This window comes from Leptidea sinapis, chromosome 23, assembly GCF_905404315.1.
Source record: "Leptidea sinapis chromosome 23, ilLepSina1.1, whole genome shotgun sequence".
Classification (NCBI taxonomy): domain Eukaryota; kingdom Metazoa; phylum Arthropoda; class Insecta; order Lepidoptera; family Pieridae; genus Leptidea; species Leptidea sinapis.
This window is the reverse complement of record NC_066287.1, coordinates 7,433,236-7,453,213: the sequence shown is the minus strand read 5'-3', so window position 1 is coordinate 7,453,213 and position 19,978 is coordinate 7,433,236. Positions and strand designations below refer to the sequence as shown.

The window sequence follows — 19,978 nt, the reverse complement described above, 5'->3', positions numbered from 1 at the left end:
GCGCGCTAGTGCGATATCTACCTCTTTATTGTATATAATATCATTGAACACGTCCATCTTTTCGTTCCATGCGATCTAATCAAGCAAAAATTTTCGTAAATTTTCAGCATATTCGATATCAAACAATAGCAATGTGAGGTGCCACCATTAGAATTGTATTTTTAATATACTTACATTATCTATATATTGGTAAAAACTTCTTTTGTCTTCTTCTTTTGAAATGAAATTATTGCAGTTGAAACCAATTATCAATTAAAGTATGGATTTGGTGTAAGGATAAGAATATCGTAAGTATAGGTTTGGTTTCGCAATATAGCTGCCTTGCCTAGCAATGAGCCGCTCGACTATCGTGTCTATTCGATAAAATGAGTTGTATTTGCCATATACCGGCGTATGTGTTTTTATCAGTCAGCCCTGATTCTTTTACCATGCAAAACAAAATACGAAAGCAAACTTCTTATATTTTATAGTCTGTGGAAGTTTTTACATTTTCTGTAAAATTCTTGTTCACAATCTTGTCATTTTGACATTAATTTGATGAATTGGTGGACACTGACATATTATGACTTATGCCGACACTCAGCAGTAAGCACGTAACAAATTATTATCAAAATATTTAAAAACTTGTAAAGTGTGAACAGTGAATACTTTTTCTTAATAATTCGCCCATTAAGGACGGCAAAAAAATTTAAAAAGTGTGAATAGAATTAAAAATGTATAAAGTTAAAAACTTCTGGGCACCTACTTTTTAAAATATAATTCAAATCTGTCTAATATGAGGAAAAATCTGTTTTCGTATGGATTGTGGTGTTAGATAAAGACCGATATATAATTTAATCATTCAATAATTATCACACAATATTACACAGTGAATGCTGTTAGGAAAACATTGTAATTTTATTGTGTTGTAATATACTGAAGAATTGAAATACATAATAACAATATGGATACACTGTATCATCAAACAAGTCAATTAATATTGGATACTTCAGCACTGTTTTACAAACTGGAAAATGAACCGAACGCTGAGGCTATTGAAAATGAAATACAAGCAAGAATTAAACAAATAAATACGTAAGTTATGTATAAATGTGTGTCCATATGTTATGTCCATCCTGTTTAACTGTATGTACTGTTTTATAATACTACTACTATCAAATTTATGTCAGCATATTTATAAGTATAAGAAAAAAACTGGTGCTAGTGCTGCCAGTTAAGTTTGTCAACATCAATTGATGAAGGAATGGAAATCTTAAAAAAATTGACCAATCAATACATTAGTATTAGGTTCACCACTGGCTCGCAACTATAAAAATATAGCACCTACATTCATAAAGATAGAAATCATTTACTTTACAGGAACTGTGAACGCCTAGATGTTCTTGTGTTTAAGACTCCCATAAATCAGAGACCAATGGCAAAAATGAGAGTTGATCAACTGAAGTACGACAACAAACATATACAGGTTAGTCAAAATAAATTGTAACATTTATTCATTCACATATTATTAATTCCACATAATTAATGTTCAAATATGTGTTCTATTCACACCTCCATTTTCCTGAAAAATTCTCTGCCTTCAACTTAGATAAAAACTTTCATACATAAACACTTATGTTTGGTTCATCTCGCTCTTCAATTTCATCCGTATTAATGTTATTGTTGATTGGAGATGTTAGTAACCCATTTTGGTTTGTCATTACCATTTACATGCACAATATCATATTAATTCTTATATAATTCTTTTCAATTTTGCAAACATTCATGCATGTTGCTATGCACCGTATCTTATTAACGATTAAAGGAAATATTTCTATAAAGTTTTATATAAAACTTCCTCATTGGATGATATGGGTCCATCCATAAAATATGTCACACAACTTCATGATTTTTTGACCACTCCCCATTTTTGTCACAGCTGGTCACATTTGTGAGATCCCCCTAGTGTCACATATATCGCAATTTTACATATACCCCCTTATTCATAATAGTCTGCTAACTTAAAGCATTGATAATTCTCACTCTGTCTTCTTCTATTGACCTAAGTCAGAATGAGAAAAAACACTCCTTAGCAGCTGTTTTAAGTTAGCGGACCATTATGAATAAGGGTCCGGTTAGAAATTTGTAAAATTAAAACAGCAGTGTTCTTAAATTTATTTTTTATTTTTTTATATTTCAATTTTAATTCTTTTTCAATGAAACTAACACTAAATCAAACAAAGGCATCAAAGTTATCAAAAAATAATAAAATATATTTTATTTGCAAGTTTAGTAGATATGTTGTTTAAATTTACTGTTGTAATACATGGATTTAAAGTATTATATTTTGCAAATATGTGATGTTACAAAATTTTGGACCCCTCCCCAGCCACCACATGTTCCACACTTCGCCATTTCCTACCTCTCCCTTAATGTGTGACATAATTTATGGATGGCCCCTATGAAGAGTAATAATTCCTTGTAACTCAGTAAACCTTATGGCAGGGGTAAACCTTATGCTTAAGCTTGAACTGCTCGCGATCTACCTCAAAATTGTTAGAGTACGATTGATTGACACTGAGAGGCATCAAGTATGTGTGATGAAGGATTGTCGTCTATGTAGAGTGTCACGATGACATAGATATTAGTTTTGCTGCTCTAAAATATCAATGAAAAAACTCATAACTATTCAAAATTCCGAGTTTATTGACTCTGATAAAACAATCGTGTTCTAGTGTCTAGAGTTCTAAACTTAACTAAAAAGTGACTTTGGATGTTGAATCTGCATGTCCTGAGCATACTTTTCATAAGATAGTACGGAAATTACCGATCTTAGTAACCTAAAACAAAATCTGTGAATTCGGATTTTTTTCTCGAGATCGACTCAAAAAGCACTCGCGATCGACCGTTTGAGCACCCCTGCCTTATGGCTATAATAAGAAACACTCTCTCGTTTCTAAATAGAGATCACTTAAAAGCTCTTAGAAGACTGATCACTTGTCAATGCAGGCTAAGTAAATATTTACTCACTGTAGGATTCAATGACAATCCCACTTGTACATTCATTCTGTCATGAAAAGGACAAAATAATGTGAGATAATAAACAAGTGCAGTGGGCTCCACTCAAATAGAGGCCAGTATCTAGAAATTAATGAGTTTGGAAAGCCTCCTTTCCTTAGGAAATTTTTAGCTTCATAAAAGCGATTAGCCTGAGAGATGCTGTAGAATTATCATGTAGTTGGGAAAAGGACACAATAAATCTGTAAGCATTGCAGTGTTTGAGACCACTGAAGCTCTCTTAGCCCACTTAAATGTAATATACGTCTTTAAAAAAATTCAATAATCAAAGAAGTCAGCTAAGGAAATAGACACACAAAAGTTGGAATTAGATTTTCTTTAGCTTAAACTAGTATTGAATATAGGTTAATTTATTTTGTATACTCGTAGAATATAATAAGGTATTCGTTACTATTTTCAGGCATCACTTACAAATGCACAGAATAAGAGAAGGAGAAGAGAGCAAGAAAAGGAAGAAAGGGAGCAACTGTTGAGCAGGCGCTTTGGAAATGATCATACAGCTATAACTGTGGACTACATGGCTCAAGAAAGTGTGTCATTACAAAACTCTCACAGAAATGTTGATGAGATGCTTCATACAGGTTTGTTGGCAGCCATACTAAGTTCCTTTTTATAGACATAGCCCATATGGTTGTGAGACTGAAGTGGCAGTGGGCAGGGCACATAGCTTGACGGACAGATGGTCGTTGGGGCAGTAAAGTACTCAAATGGCGACCACATACCAGAAGACATAGTGTTGGTAGGCCCCCCACAAGATGGACCGACAATCTGGTCAAGATTGCCGGAGTAGATTTAGTAGAGTTGTATGAGGGCAATGCAAGATTGATCATCATGGCGATCTTTGAAGAAAGGCCTTTGTCCAGCAGTGGACACCTCCCGGTTGAAATGGAATTCTCATTTTATATGATTGATGGCTTCAGCGGTCATCTTTCATCTAGGATAAACCTAGCAGGAAAAGTACATGCTGTTGGAACTAAAAAAGCTGTTAATGCAAAAATTTATATTAAAAAATTTCCAAAAAGACTCATTAGTTGCCAAATAGATTAGATGTGTGCATTTATCACTTAGACTCCAATAAATAAAAACATCTAAGTTTTATTAAGATTACATGATGTCATAAAAAATAAATGCATATGTAACGGAACTTATGGTTGACCTAAATTATAATAGTATTTATTGTTTTTGCCAGTTTTAAAGGTAAATTATACTCTATAGTAAGAAACCAAAATGGAAAAATTACAAACCGTTTTTTTTAGGATTATACGGGTGGGTTGTATTTGTATGTATCTTTTTTTGGTTTTGGCTGGCTTGTTATCTGATAAGGTATAGATTAACGATCTTGAAACATACTTACAAAGCATACATACTATGTTGCTTTGAATGCCAATCTTTGAAAGCAAATCAAAAGCCGATATATTAGGGTTGCTAACATATATTAGAAGAAATAGAGTATATCTGATTTCAAAGGTGGTAAATGAAGAGTATGGATTTCCAAAAAAGAGCAACATTTTTTTTATATTTTTAAAAAGCATGCCACACTTCTCATAACAACTTGTGACATGACATTGACATAATGACATTTGTGACTGTGTTCAGAAACATCTGAATGTGACATCGGGAATTAGGGAAACCAACAGATAAACAGTAAATAGTTGAATTTTTTAAGTTATACTTGTTTAGGCGCGTTTTGGAAAAATGATGAGAGTGAAATTTTAAGATCCGCGTGCATCACTGCACTACTAACACAAAAGTAACAGGTTGAAGTTTGTTCCTAAAATTTTCTGACGTTTGTGTCATTCGTTATTATTTTTATTTCTTCGTGCATTATTAGGACAGGCAAAGGGTTCAAACCCATACAGTCGTATTCATTATTAAATAATTAATAGTCAAAGCCATCTTTGCAAGATTTTTACAAAATTGATATTTCTAAAAACGTAGAATAGCATTTTAATGATATTTGCTTCGTTAGGCCAAAGAAGTATAACTTGTTGCGTGCATACATAAGTACACACAAACTTTTTTTTGGTTATGAGCGCAGTTCCTTTTATGCCATAGTGACATAGCTAGTGTTGAATGTTGAACACAATCAAAAGCCTTAGCTATTGTCACTCCCTATAGAAATAATTATATTTCCGTTTCTGTTTCAAATATATTTTTTTTATAAGAACATGCTAGTATCTAGGGTTTTACTTATATAATGACCAAGATGTAAAGATACAATTATATACTAATTATTATTATCTGGAGTATAGTTTAGCTAGACTGTTCATATTTTAAAGTTAATATTTTGTATGCACTGTTTTAATTGTTTTTGGATACTGGACTTGATATTTTCTAACATTTAACAAAAAACGGCATCCATATTACTAAGACTTAATTGGCAGTCCGTCACTGTTCATATTTTAAAGTTAATATTTTGTATGCACTGTTTTAATTGTTTTTGGATACTGGACTTGATATTTTCTAACATTTAACAAAAAACGGCATCCATATTACTAAGACTTAATTGGCAGTCCGTCACTGTTCATATTTTAAAGTTAATATTTTGTATGCACTGTTTTAATTGTTTTTGGATACTGGACTTGATATTTTCTAACATTTAACAAAAAACGGCATCCATATTACTAAGACTTAATTGGCAGTCCGTCACTGTTCATATTTTAAAGTTAATATTTTGTATGCACTGTTTTAATTGTTTTTGGATACTGGACTTGATATTTTCTAACATTTAACAAAAAACGGCATCCATATTACTAAGACTTAATTGGCAGTCCGTCACTGTTCATATTTTAAAGTTAATATTTTGTATGCACTGTTTTAATTGTTTTTGGATACTGGACTTGATATTTTCTAACATTTAACAAAAAACGGCATCCATATTACTAAGACTTAATTGGCAGTCCGTCACTGTTCATATTTTAAAGTTAATATTTTGTATGCACTGTTTTAATTGTTTTTGGATACTGGACTTGATATTTTCTAACATTTAACAAAAAACGGCATCCATATTACTAAGACTTAATTGGCAGTCCGTCACTGTTCATATTTTAAAGTTAATATTTTGTATGCACTGTTTTAATTGTTTTTGGATACTGGACTTGATATTTTCTAACATTTAACAAAAAACGGCATCCATATTACTAAGACTTAATTGGCAGTCCGTCACTGTTCATATTTTAAAGTTAATATTTTGTATGCACTGTTTTAATTGTTTTTGGATACTGGACTGGATATTTTCTAACAAACGGCATCCATATTACTAAGACTTAATTGGCAGTCCGTCCGTCTGTCAGCGGACTGCATCTGATACACCGCAATAGAAACTGTTGAAATTTATACAGTGTGTATTATTATTGTCGCTATGGACATCCGCAACAACAGGTGTCAAGAAATGCGTTGCGGCCTTTAAGGTGGGAGTATGCTTTTTTCTTGAAGGTCCCTATGTCGTATCTATTCAGGAAAACCGCAGCCTGTGGCTTATAGTGAAGTCACTGTCGGAAGAATTTACTATCCCGCCTTACTGAGTACATCAAGCTTTTAAGAGGCCAGTTTGGCCTTCTCTTCCAAGTGATCACGGAACTGAACGTCGCTCGATATATCGACGCTAAGTATGCCAATACAGGCTGGGGCAGTTAGAGGAGTGATCTCGAATCGAGGGGATACGACAAAGGGACACTTTTTAGTGGTGAACGCACAAACTTGTGTCTTCTTGGACTAAATTTTGTCGGCACCATTCCGAGACTTTGCAAAGCATAGTCTCGATTTCAGACATAAGTTTGTTCCGGTTTTCGTCGACGCTATCCCGGAATATGTTGGTACGGCCGGTGTAGGAAGCAAACCCTGTTCTGTCGTTTGATAGCAATGAATACTGCTGATTTGAAGCATATCATTGATATGCAGAAGAAACAGTGTAATTCTGATATTAGATTATATATTTTCGAATGGGTTGTAGTTAGTTCTTGGCAAAAAAAAATATAAATTTTAGGTTAGTTAAAATATTTCTCTATATTATTTCCCCAGACATCACAGTCTTTTGCAATCTGCATATTAAAAGGTATTATGATTCACGATTACATGAAACCATTAAAAATTAAATCGTTTAATTAATCATTATTAAATGATTAGGGTGCTTGTTATTCTCAACGACACAATAACTTTAATTAATAATTAACAACGACGCAGTATTACTTTAATTAATATTAATTTAATTATGTAAGAGATTTCCACCTATATGCGAAACTGAACTGGCAGTGGGCAGGGCACACAGTTCGACGGACAGATGGCCGTTGGGGCTGTAAAGTCTTCGAATGGCGACCACATTTATACATATTTCCGTACTGGAAGACGAAGTGTTGGTAGTTCCCCCACAAGATAATAATAATAATAATACTGGCACACTTTGTACACAAATTATCTTGCCCCAAGTTAAGCATATATAGCCTGTGTTATGGGTTACAAGGCAATGATATATTTAATACAATATACTTACTTAAACATACATAAATACATTTAAACATCCATGACTCGAAAACAAACATCCATATTCATCATATAAATGCTTGCACCTACCAGGATTCGAACCCGGGACCTCTAGCTTAGTAGGTAGGATTGCTAACCACTCGGCTATACAGGTCGTCTGGATGACCGACGATCTGGTCAATATCGCCGGAATACGTTGAATGAGGGCAGCGCAGGACCGATCGTCGTGGAAATCTTTGGGGGAGGCCTTTGTCCAGCAGTGGACGTCTTCCGGTAGCTGATGATGATAATGATGATGATGGACTCATCACGATATCTCTGGCGTACAAACTTGAAATTTGGTAGGAATATTCCTTTCGCCGAGGTCAGCTAACAACGGATTTTACGAAATTCCACGCGCAAGAGTTTTTTTTATTATGAACAGAACAATGTCTGTCGGGTCAGCTAGTCTATACATATAAATAAAACTGGAGTGTCTGTTTGTAATATTGAAATAACCGTTTTTCACTACATGTATATAAATATATATACTTCTGACATACACCAAAATAACATTTTTTACAACTTTTGTCTGTCTGTTTGTTCCGGCTGATCTCTGAAATGGCTGGACCGATTTTGGCCGGACTTTTATTGGCAGGTAGCTGATGTAATAAGGTGTAACGTAGGCTACGTTTATTTAAGAGAAAAATCTTTGATTTTAGAAAAATAAAGTAATGTTGCAATGTCCAAGAAAGGGTCTAACTCTAAAAAATATTTATATGGCAAAACAACGTTTGCCGGTTCAGCTAGATTAATATAAAAATAGCGATGTACCTAATAATAATAAAATGTAGTCTGAATAAAACACTTATGTTTTTATTTATTTTAGTCTTGGCACTAAATAAAATATTTTTTTTTTCGAAATAACTCCCTTTGGCTTTAATGCAGAACTTTAATCTGCCTGGACACGAACAAAATACTGAAAAAGGACAGTATTTTAACTTCATACTAGCTTGTATCGGCATACTTGGCGTCGATATTTTTTTTATGAAAATAAGGGATGGGACGAGCAGGACATTCAGCAGTTGGTAAACGCACCACTACAACTGTGCTCGTCACCTTGAGACACAAGATGGTAAGTCTCATTTGCCCAGTAATTTCACTAGCTACGGCGCCCTTCAGACCGAAACACGGTAATTCTTACACATAACTGAAGGAATTTAAACGTAACGTAGTTAATATTATGGGTGTTTATTACTAACCGTACTAACTCTTGTTGCCTATTCTTGAGTTCACAAAAAAACCACAGCTATATCAACAGATCATTTCCTTTTAAATCAGCTCTATATATACTTCAATCAGCTAAATTAAAATAAAAAATCTCTCCACCTTGACGTTGGCCGAATCGTCGACATTCAGTCGACGGAGCCAGATAATATAAAAAAAAAAAACGTAACCTACGAAAACATCCCAATTAATAAAAACCAACAGGCATTTATTTTTTATCTTTTATTCCTTTTTTAATCTTAATAATTGTAGTCTTATATAACTTGAAGTACATAATCAACTTTAAATTGTTTTTTTTTTTATTTTAGTTTATATTATGTTATTTAGTTAATAGTTAGTAAAAATAAGTTTGTAAGTAGTAAGTAGTTAGTTGTCACAGCAGCACCTATGAATGTTGTTAACATCTTTTATTGGTACTCACATCAGTAATTTAATTTCTTGTAATTCTATATTATGTAATTGTAATATGTGTGTACTGTTGATGTATCATTAAGAATAATTTATTAATTAATTAATAACTGCTTCACGGTAGAAATAGGCGCCGTTGTATATCGACCGACTTTCAGTGGTCACTTGGAAGAGAAGGCCAAACTGGTCTCTGAAAGGTTGGTGTAGAAGGCGATAATATATTTAATATACACTATAAGTCGCTTGAAGCATCATGAATATAAAGCTGAAGGACAAGGAAAGATCAGAAAACATCCGCAATAAAACAAAAGTAATAGATGCCCTTCAACATATGAAAAAACTGAAGTGGAAATGGACTGGTCATGTGGCCAGGTCAACAGATGGAAGGTGGACAAAGCTGGTCACCAATTGGTCTGGACCACGAGGCAAGAGAGCCAGAGGACGCCCTAAGAAACGATGGATTGATGAAATTAAAAAAAATTGCTGGAGAAAACTGGACTCAGAAAGCAAAGTCAAGAACAACCTGGAAATTGTTGGAGGAGGCCTATACCCACCAAGGGGCCTTAACTATAAAAATATTATTTAAATGTATATACATATTATATATATATTTTTATAAGTATTATTATGTTACTTAAGGAAATAAAAAGGCTTTATTATTATTATTATTATTATAAGTCGCCTGCAAATATATAAGGCGCAAATTCGTCCTCACATAGAGTACTGTTCTTACCTCTGGGTGGGCGCTCCCCAGTACCAGCTTTTTCCATTTACACCTACAACAAAGAGCGGCTCGAATCGGCCTTCACGTTGCTTAAAGATGTGGGTTCTCTGTGCATCTTCTACCGCATTTATCACGGTAAGTGCTCAGATGAGCTTTTCGGGTTGATTCAGCGGCCGAATTCCACCACCGGACATTACGTCAAATTCAAATACTTATATTCAAAAGAGGATATGAAATCACTTATTAAAAGTCAGAAACTACCACCCATTCCAGAAGGTATGCCTAAGACCTGAGAATAACGGGCGCAACAAACTCAGCGGGCTTCTTTTTTATATAAAAACTAGCTGACCCAGCAAAGGTCTTTGTCGACGCCCCTCTTGGAACTTCCGACCATTGCCTGGTCAGGAGTGTAGTGCCTATCCGACGCCAACGTCGCAGACCACCAGCGACCCGCCGCGTTTGGCACTGTAGTAGTTGTAAGTCAGCAGATTGGGATAGGATGCGTTCCTTTTTTGCATTTTACCCTTGGGGCAAGGTTTGTTTCCCTTCTGACGATCCTAGTCCCTGCGCCGTTGCAGTAGCCGATGTGATACTACAGGGCATAGATATTTTTATACCAAGCTCTGTAGTACCGACCGGTGGCAGATCACAGCCCTGGTTCGATGCGTCAGTTAAAGCAGCATCTAACTGCAAAAAACGCATATCGAACTTGGGTTGCGGCGCTGGGCACAAAGGATCCGAACTGCAAAGTTGTTAAGAGGAAATATAACCGTGCCTCCAGATTTTTTAAGCGGCAAATCGCCCGTGCGAAATCGAAGCACGTCGTCAAAATCGGCGAGCAGCTTTCCAGTTACCCGACCGGAACACGCAAGTTCTGGTCGTTGTCGGAAGCTGCTCTTGGTAACTTCAACCTGCCGTCCCTGACGCCGTTGCCATTGAGAAATGACACCCTGGCCCATACAGCAAAAGAGAAAGCTGTTCTCCTTTGCGCTCTTTTTGCCTCCAACTCGACTCTTGACGACAACGGAAAAACACCGCCGACCATCCCGCGGTGTCATAGCTCTATGCCTGAAGTACAGTTCAGACAGAAAACTGTTAGGCGAGCTCTGTTTTCGTTGGACGTCAGGAAGTCGAGCGGGCCGGATGGCATTTATCCAATCGTGCTTAGAACGTGTGCCCCTGACTTGACTCCGGTGCTAACGCGTTTATTCCGGCACTCTTATTCCAAAGGCGTAGTCCCTGACTCATGGAAGTCAGCCCTTGTCCATCCGATCCAAAAAAAAAGGAGACAGTTCGGATCCGGCAAACTACAGGCCTATTGCTATTACCTCCCTGCTCTCCAAAATCATGGAGAGCATAATCCGCCGCCAGCTCTTGGTATATCTATAAGGTCACCAGTTAATCAACGACCGACAGTTCGGCTTTCGCCATGGTCGGTCGGTAGGAGATCTTCTGGTATACCTAATACATAGATGGGCGGCGGCTATTGAAAGCAAGGCGGAAGGCCTGGCAGTTAGCCTGGATATATCAAAGGCCTTTGATCGTGTATGGCACAAGGCGCTCCTCTCAAAACTTCCCTCATTTGGGCTTCCCGAGAGCTTGTGCAAGTGGACCTCCAGCTCCCTCACTGGGCGCAGCATACAGGTCGTTGTCGACGGATAGTGCTCGAACCCGAAGCCCGTGAATGCTGGAGTGCCCCAAGGCTGTGTGCTATCTCCCACGCTGTTTCTTCTGCATATGAATGATATGTTGGAGGTGTCCAATATCCATATCAATGATATGTTGGAGGTTTCCAATGCAGACGACAGCACTGGTGATGCCGTATACACGAGCCATGCAGGTCTCTCTCGGGAAATCGTCGACCAGTGCCGGGAGAAACTTCTGTCTTCTATCGAGTCCTCTCTTGAGAAGGTCGCGGAATGGGTTAAATTGAACCTTGTCCAATTTAACCCCCAGAAGACTCAAGTTTGCGCGTTTACCACTAAAAAAACCTCATTTGTCGTAATACCGCTCTTCGACAACACTTCCCAAGCCTCGCCTAGTATCGGAATACTGGGTCTCGAAATCTCAAGCGATTGCCAATTTCGTGGCCATCTGGAGGGCAAAGCCAAATTGGCTTCGAAGAAGCTGGGCGTCATCAATAGAGCACGGCAATACTTCAAGCCGGCCCACATACTAGCGCTCTACAAAGCGCAGGTCCGGTCACACATGGAGTATTGCTGTCATCTCTGGTCTGGCGCACCCCAGTATCAGCTCGATCCATTTGACCGCGTGCAACGCAGAGCAGCTCGAATTGTCGGGGACCCAGTGCTCCGCGAACGGCTGGATCACTTGGCGTTGCGTAGAGACGTCGCTTCATTGTGTGTCTTCTACCGCATTTATCACGGGGAGTGTTCCGAAGAGCTGTTTAACCTGATTCCTGATGCCTGCCATTCCACCTACGCACGACTCGCCACAAGTTAAGATATCATCCTCACCATCTGGATGTGTGGCGGTCCTCCACAGTGCGGCTTTCAAGGAGCTTTCTTCCGCGTACTACAACTCTGTGGAATGAGCTTCCTTGTGCGGTGTTTTCGGGACGATATGAAATGGGTACCTTCAAGAAAAGCGCGTACACCTTCCTTAAAGGCTGGCAACGCTCTTGTGATTCCTCTGGTGTTGCAAGAGAATGTGGGCGGCGGTGATCACTTAACACCAGGTGACCCGTAAGCTCGTTTGTCCTCCTATTCCATAAAAAAAAAACGTTGTATTGCCGATATTAAAATCGTGATACAAAAGTAACTGTTGATCGTAGACGGGTGAAAATTTGAAGCTGTATGTATTTTTTTAATGCTGACTCATAATCAAACAAATTAAAAAAATGTCAAAAAAATTGTTTGGACCACCCTTAACATTGAGGGGGATGAAAAATAGATGTTGTCCGATTCTCAGACCTACCTAATATGTACTCTCTCAATATTTTTTAGGCCCTATGTTATAAATAGCGCAAACCTACCTAGTGTTATGTCAGATATTTTGCAACTTTATATTTTTAACTTCTTCTTGTACAATTTTCTATTAGCATAAGCTGCACTGTATGCTTCATGCAATTTACGATAAAAATATCTATAATATCTAGAATTAGAAAAACAAAGTGGTTTCAAAATGTACCAACAAAACAAACTAAACTTTAGCCATGCAGTCAAAGTTGGAACTATTTTTATGCTATCCTTTAGTGTTTTTATGTTAATAAGGCTGACAGAGATCGCATTGATGCCTTTTAGATGTGTTACTGGAGGAAGATGTTTCAAATCCCTTGGCCAATCCATCCTTCACACTCTAGGTGTAAAAACCAGACTCTCATCAATCTGCCTCCGTAGAATCTTAGAGTTTTTTGAACATATCGCCAGTAAAGATGGCCACAACCTCGAACAACTGATGGTTACTGGGAAGGACAAAAAAAACGGACGACGCCCCAGAGGTCGCAGCCCTATAAGATGGTCTGACCAAATCCGCACATCTCTGGATACCGGACTTCATGACGCACAAAAAGTAGAATCCTCAGAGAAATCACGACCCCCAGCAATGAGGAATACGACGCGAGGTTTAGGCCCCTTAGTAATTACTCAGTGATCTGACGATACCGTAATCGAATCCTCGAGACCCCATAGCTCTACGCACCGCACAATAACCAACATGAGCGGAGATATTATCGGTCAAATGAAATGAGCTGGTGCTGGGATGCCCACGCCCAGAGTTAACCTGTTCGTTCGGCCGGGGAGCCGACCCATAACCCAAGGCCATGCGTGCAGACTGGAGATGCTTTCTGCATGCATACTAACAAATTCTAACGGAATTAACATTTAAGGTACCTCATAACTTTTAGATAATATCTGGCAGGTTTGTATTCGATGTGCCAAAGCAGAGGAAACCACCAAATACATTGGGAACAACTACATAGATTATTTGACACATCAATTACCTATATCAGATATATTCTTAGTTATATTTTAGTAATTCCGGAAACATATTATTAATTTATAATTGTTTTTGCATGTTTTTTCTACAAAGAATTGATTTATTACTTAAACCTTGACCTTAGTGTATTTTTTGTTAAAGCTATATTTAACTTAATCTCCGCTCAGAAACATAAAGACGTAGTTAACGCCTGACCACAAATTACCTTCTAAATTTGAATCCTTGAATAAGGTAATATTTGTAAGAGCTTATTTATTTGACCGTGTAAAACTTAGAGCTCCTTACTTTGAATCCTAACGAACTCACAATAAATCCTTGCTAACTGAAATCCCTGGCAACTATCATCCAACTGGATGGTTTTTTAAATGAATTAATGGAGCCTTAATTGCAAGCAAACTAAATAAGGTACATTCTTAACATATGCTACAACTTATACTTATACATCGCTCGCTTGTCCGCCGACATTGGCCTCCTGTAGATCTTTCCATATTTTCCTATCGAAAGTTCTTCTCCGTGTTGAAGAGAAAGAACAGATATTACACATACACTTAAATTAAGTTACATTTGCTAGAAAGCTTACATAGTACAGATACGCCCAATAATAGGGAAACACAGCGTGCAACAGAAATATATTTATTTACCATAGGGAGTGACAGTAATATAACATATTGCTACAGCACTTGGTAAACGTCATGAAGTTACATCAGTTCGTAAAGGGGCTTACACATGAGGAGAAGAACCGATAAGAATCTCCCAGCCCATCTTATGACTGTGTTGTAGAAAGTGTCGAAACAACAAAATTTTTAGGACTTAATATTGACAGTAAATTAAATTGGAAGGCACATGCAATAGAACTTAGTAAGATAAGTAAATTCTCGTACGCACTTCATGAGCTTTCAAAAGTAGCTAATAGACAAACTGTACGGACTGCATATCATGGATTTTTTGTATCCAACTTACGATACGGCATAATTTTCTGGGGAAACTCATGCGAAAAAGATATAATTTTTAAAGCCCAAAAGCATTAGGTCAATGTGTAGTCTTAAAATAAGGGATAGTTGTAAACCATTCTTTAATCAACTCAAAATTCTCACTTTGACCTCACTATATATCTATGAAATAGCATTATTTGTTAAAACTAACCCTGATACATTTGTCAGAACATCTGAAATCCATAATATAAATTTGAGAAGCAAGAATAGATTACGTTTACATGGCAGTAACACAGCTTCTATGTACAATAGTGTTATTGAAATGGCGCTGAGAATATTTACCAAGATACCTACACATATCACAGAACTTAAGTTGACGTGTTTTGAAAAGAAGCTATTTAATCTCCTACTGATAAAATCGTACTATTCCATAAAAGACTTCATTTCAGATACAACACTCAATTAACATTTATTTTTAAATCATTTACTTAATTTAATTACTTTTTACCAATTTCAATTATGATATGTTATTTCAAAATATTCAATTATTGGTATGTATATCAATTAACTGTCATTGTGTATATAATATATATTTGTTTGACTTGTTAGTAATTACTATTTGTACGCCACAGCATGCGGGCAAGGAATGGAGAACTTTTATTGTGATTTGTAACATCTTTGTATACCCATGACTACAAATAAATGATCTTATCTTATCTTATCATTATCCATAATGTACTATACTATAGTAAGCCTTCTTTGTCAAAGTAGCTTTAGTATATTTCTTGAATTTGTGCTCAGTGAAGAATAAAAGAGAGTGAAGAGTACAATAAAATAAAAGATAGAATACAGTCGCTTATAAAAATCTAAAAACATTGAAATAAAACGTGAATTCCAATCATTTACACTTAGTGACGTCTGTAGCTATATAAATATATATATCTTGTTTATCATTAAGATATCATTAAGAATTAAACACACGTCTCTATACAGCAGTAGGCTAATTAACATAATGACCTACCTACTTAAGAATTACCGTTCGTTATTAATATTTTCACTAAGATCCTCCGCAAACAAACTTTCACTACAGTATATAAATATTTATTAATATATTCGCCTACCAGGTGAAGGTAGCTAGATGATTATTTCCGTCGGTTATTCCCGTTTCCCGGCCCCACTATTCGAACTATTCGTTGACCCCGAATGTATTCACAATACCCACAGCACTGTTTGTGAATTTCTTACCAGTGCGAACCGCGAGTGCCTATACTCAACACCTGATATGTAATCAGCTGAATTAATTACTTATTGTTTTAACAATTCAAATTGTTCAGTGTGGTGTGATTATAGCTAAAGGCAAGTCAATTGTGAGTTATAAATAAATGTAAATCACTCACCACATTGTAGAAATGTTTCCGAGCCACAATACAATCACAAAGATAACTCCACAACACTCGAATCACCCGAAATGTTTACACAAATCACTGCATTATAAGTTCTCTAATATTTACAACGTATGGTCGTTCAATGTCGGCTCGGCACTACCAGCTCTAAACAACACACACCTTGGCAGTAGTCAATCGTTATCACGCTTGCGGCAATTAAGTTAGTTAGTTGTGACTGGTTTATTTTGTATTTACGTGAGAATAGCTGTGGATATCATAATCATGTGAGTGTTTTATAGCATTCAGTAATATTTTGATTTGTGACTTGGTGCGGTGGTCTTGTATCGTTTGTTATGTTTTTAAAGTGACAACCCTCACTTCTAGGATTAATAACTAACCGTTCGAATGATTTATCGTTATGGGGTAAGGCAATTAATGGTGCAGATAGAGCAGTGCACCATAATCGAAAAACTACAATATCTGGATGTGTGGCGTTCAACCATAGCGTGGATTTCTGGGAACTTTCTAAATAAAACACTTTTTAAAGCATTAGAACGCGTATAGTTATAACTTTGTCCGTCCTCCTGAAATCAAGATCTGAAAAGGTCTTGAAACGTCGTGTTAACTAAAAATATCATAAAAATGTGGAGTTAAATCGTAAGAAAGCAAATAGGAAGAAACCGTGTTTTCAGGAATATTATTATACGAAGTGTACCTTCGTAACATCAGACCTACAAACGTCTTGTTCTTTCACATAAAGTTACAAAGGCTTCTTAATGACTTGAATCAACATATAAGAAATCAAAGTTTAGATTAACCGCCAGTTGCAGAAAGCATATTAAAAGTTAATGTTTCGTTATATAACATGCTATCTTTGACTGTCAAAATGAAAAAGAAAGTGACAATATTATATTTAATGACACATTAACTTTATAGATGCTTTCTGCGACTGGCGGTATATTGTTGTTTTTTAATATGCTCGAAAAATGTCGGCTATATTATAGGTACCTGAAGGTACATGTGCCTATGCCCTTGTATGTCCTTCATATAACATTAATGGGACGAGTGTTGTTAACCGGTTCTACAGCATTTTAATTATTATTAGCTTTGACCATAGACCTTAGTTCTGTAGAAGTTTGTTCAAACAGCTGATATCGAATTTAATCACTTCTCTCAAAGTGGTTTAAGAGCACGCACTATCGATTTGGGTTAAAGTTTGAATTTTTTTATTACACTAATTATGACTTTAAGAGACGTGACTCGCAGGACGTTTAGCTGACAGTGAAGTGCCGCTCAGGATTCCTGAAAAACTCACAAATTTCGAGCTGCACCAGAATACGCTCGTCACCTTTAGACATAAGATATTAAGTCTCATTTGCCCAGTAATTTCACTAGCTACGGCACCCTTCAGACCTAAACACAATAATGTTAACACATTACTGTTTCGCGGCAGAAATAGGCGCCGTTGTGGTAGCCATAATCTATCTAGCCATCCTGTGCAAAGGAACTGTCCTCCCACTGCTAAAATTGCTTGATAGTAGTAATAAAACTTAGTAGATAACCAGTGATATAACGACTTGGCGTGACAATGACATAATAAAATATACAGCACCTCTATTTGTGTCGGACAAGCGTTCAAAGTTCAAACTTGTAGGTTCAATGACGTTCCAGTTTGGAGGTCTAGACTCCCAAGATCTTCCAATTTATATATATTACTAGCTGACCCGACAGACGCTGTTCTGTATATAATAAATAATGTGTTAATAAAATTTCATAACATTAAGAATAATTTCGTATGATATGCTCCCTGTAGTTATAATGAAAATCTTTTACAGCAGAACTATCAAACCGTGCGCCAATAATTCCCTCATAGAAAATATGTCCATATAAAATAAATATTGGAAATAAAAGTAATTATGGTTCTCAAATCGAAGTAAATACTATCCTATCTCTCAAGCTGGATTAAACTGTACCCATGAAGTAATCCTCAATAAAATTCGTTTATTAGTTTAGGAGTTCACTGGGAGCAAACATCAGGACATTGGATTTATCTATATTAAGATAAGTCTGAGTGACAGGCTCAGAAGATTATCTCGGCACCTACGCCATATGTCATTTTGTAATGCGGTGAGTTAGATCATATCATGGCTGTCAGAGAATGGTAGCGTCGCTCACTCCTTGTCGTCGCTCACACTTATCTCTCCATAACAATAGCTTTCCTTTTTTTTAAACATCATCATTAGTTGGAAGATGTCCTCTGCTGGAAAAAGGCCTCCCCCAAAGATCTCTACGACAATCGGTCCTGCGCTGCCCTCATCCAACGTATTCCGGCGTTCTTGACCAGATCGTCGGTCCATCTGGTAGGGGGGCCTACCAACACTGCGTATTCCGGTACGTCCAGCGGTGTATTTATACTAGGGGCAGTTGGGGCAAGTGCCCAGGGCGGCAAAATTTTGAAAGTGAAAAAAATTTTTTTTAGTCTTATCAAGATTGCTCAATATAATTAATTAATTCTGTTTAAAAAAAAGTCAGACGTGTTATGGTCACCAAATAGTGCCAAATTTATAATTGTTAGAAAAAATCAAATATTTATTCATGTTTTTAGAATATATGACATATAATAAAGTTTCTGAAATAAATTAGTTATTTTATTTTTGAAAAATAAATTATGTAAACTATAAGTTTATTTAAAAGTCCAGTATTGGGGCGAATTTTTTCCGGTGCCCAGGGGTGGCATTAAGTTTTAATCCGGCCCTGGGTACGTCATTAAATTCCAACGAGGTCCAGAGATGATAGACCCGTGTAGCACTAGTATGTTGTAATCTTAAGGCTTCAATTCTGGTTTCTCTATATCAAGTGATCGTACTTTTAAATTGTTTCAGGATCACGTATTCTGGATACGTTGCGCTACAACAGAGATACCCTGAAGGGTGCTCACAGGAGATTGATTGACCTTGCCAACACCCTTGGCTTGTCAAATGCAACGATATCGCTTATAGAGAAGAGAGTGGCTCAAGATAAATACATACTGTTCGGAGGAATGTTTGTGACTTTATCAGTGATCGTACTCGTTATAATATATTTGACGTAAATTTTATACGAGGTCGACGCGCTTAAAATTACTTTATCGTGTAAGGAGAATGTTGCTATAAAATTTGTATATATATACATATGCATATAATATTATATGCGTTAAAAATATATTTATGTGAAGTTATAATGTTTGTTTTTGTACTTCGTTGTCGATCCCTAAAATATGGTCGAGTTAAGCGATTGCTGCTTCAGGTTATAAAGAGCCTGCTGTTGTTGTTATTAAACTTAATCTATATTTTATTTAAATAGTTTATTTTTTTATAAAATGTTCACAAAATAAAGAACTTAATTTATTTACAATTTGTGTGAATTGGTACATAATTGTACTCAATAACTCTTGAAGATGTTTTTTATCATTTAAGTAGGTATTTTTTATTCTGTCTATTAAAGTAAATTTCAGTTTAGGTAAGTTGATACTTTTGGGTATTTTAGAGTAACAATGAGTTTCTTGTCACTTATTCTCATTAATGCTCAACTTTTCTTAATTTTTTATCCTGAGTCATAAAATATGTAACAATGGGCCCTTGTGTAAAGGCTTTATTTTAACGGTAAATTTCTTCTTCAGCAAACAGAGATATGTAGGTTTTTGTTATTCATCGAGTTCCAGAGGCACTGATTTGTAAATAATATTCAATAGGGAACTTAAAAATCTTATATTGAATAAAATAACATTTGAC

General features: G+C 36.2%; 2 protein-coding genes across 2 annotated transcripts in view; one reads left to right on the top strand and one right to left on the bottom strand.

Moving 5' to 3' along the window:
* LOC126971163 (multiple C2 and transmembrane domain-containing protein-like) overlaps positions 1-16,363 on the bottom strand; it is a 112,637-nt gene extending 96,274 nt beyond the window's left edge. The window contains exon 1 of the mRNA XM_050817327.1: positions 16,221-16,363. Coding sequence (XP_050673284.1) covers positions 16,221-16,225 — 5 coding nt within the window. The 5' untranslated portion in view covers positions 16,226-16,363. The remainder of the gene's footprint in view (positions 1-16,220) is intronic.
* LOC126971182 (probable Golgi SNAP receptor complex member 2) lies at positions 577-19,428 on the top strand. Its single transcript, XM_050817351.1, has 4 exons — positions 577-1,074; positions 1,360-1,465; positions 3,458-3,638; positions 19,091-19,428. Exons 1-4 carry the CDS (start codon positions 944-946, stop codon positions 19,297-19,299), a joined length of 627 nt encoding a protein of 208 aa, XP_050673308.1. The 5' UTR covers positions 577-943; the 3' UTR covers positions 19,300-19,428.
* The last annotated feature ends 550 nt before the right edge of the window (positions 19,429-19,978 follow it).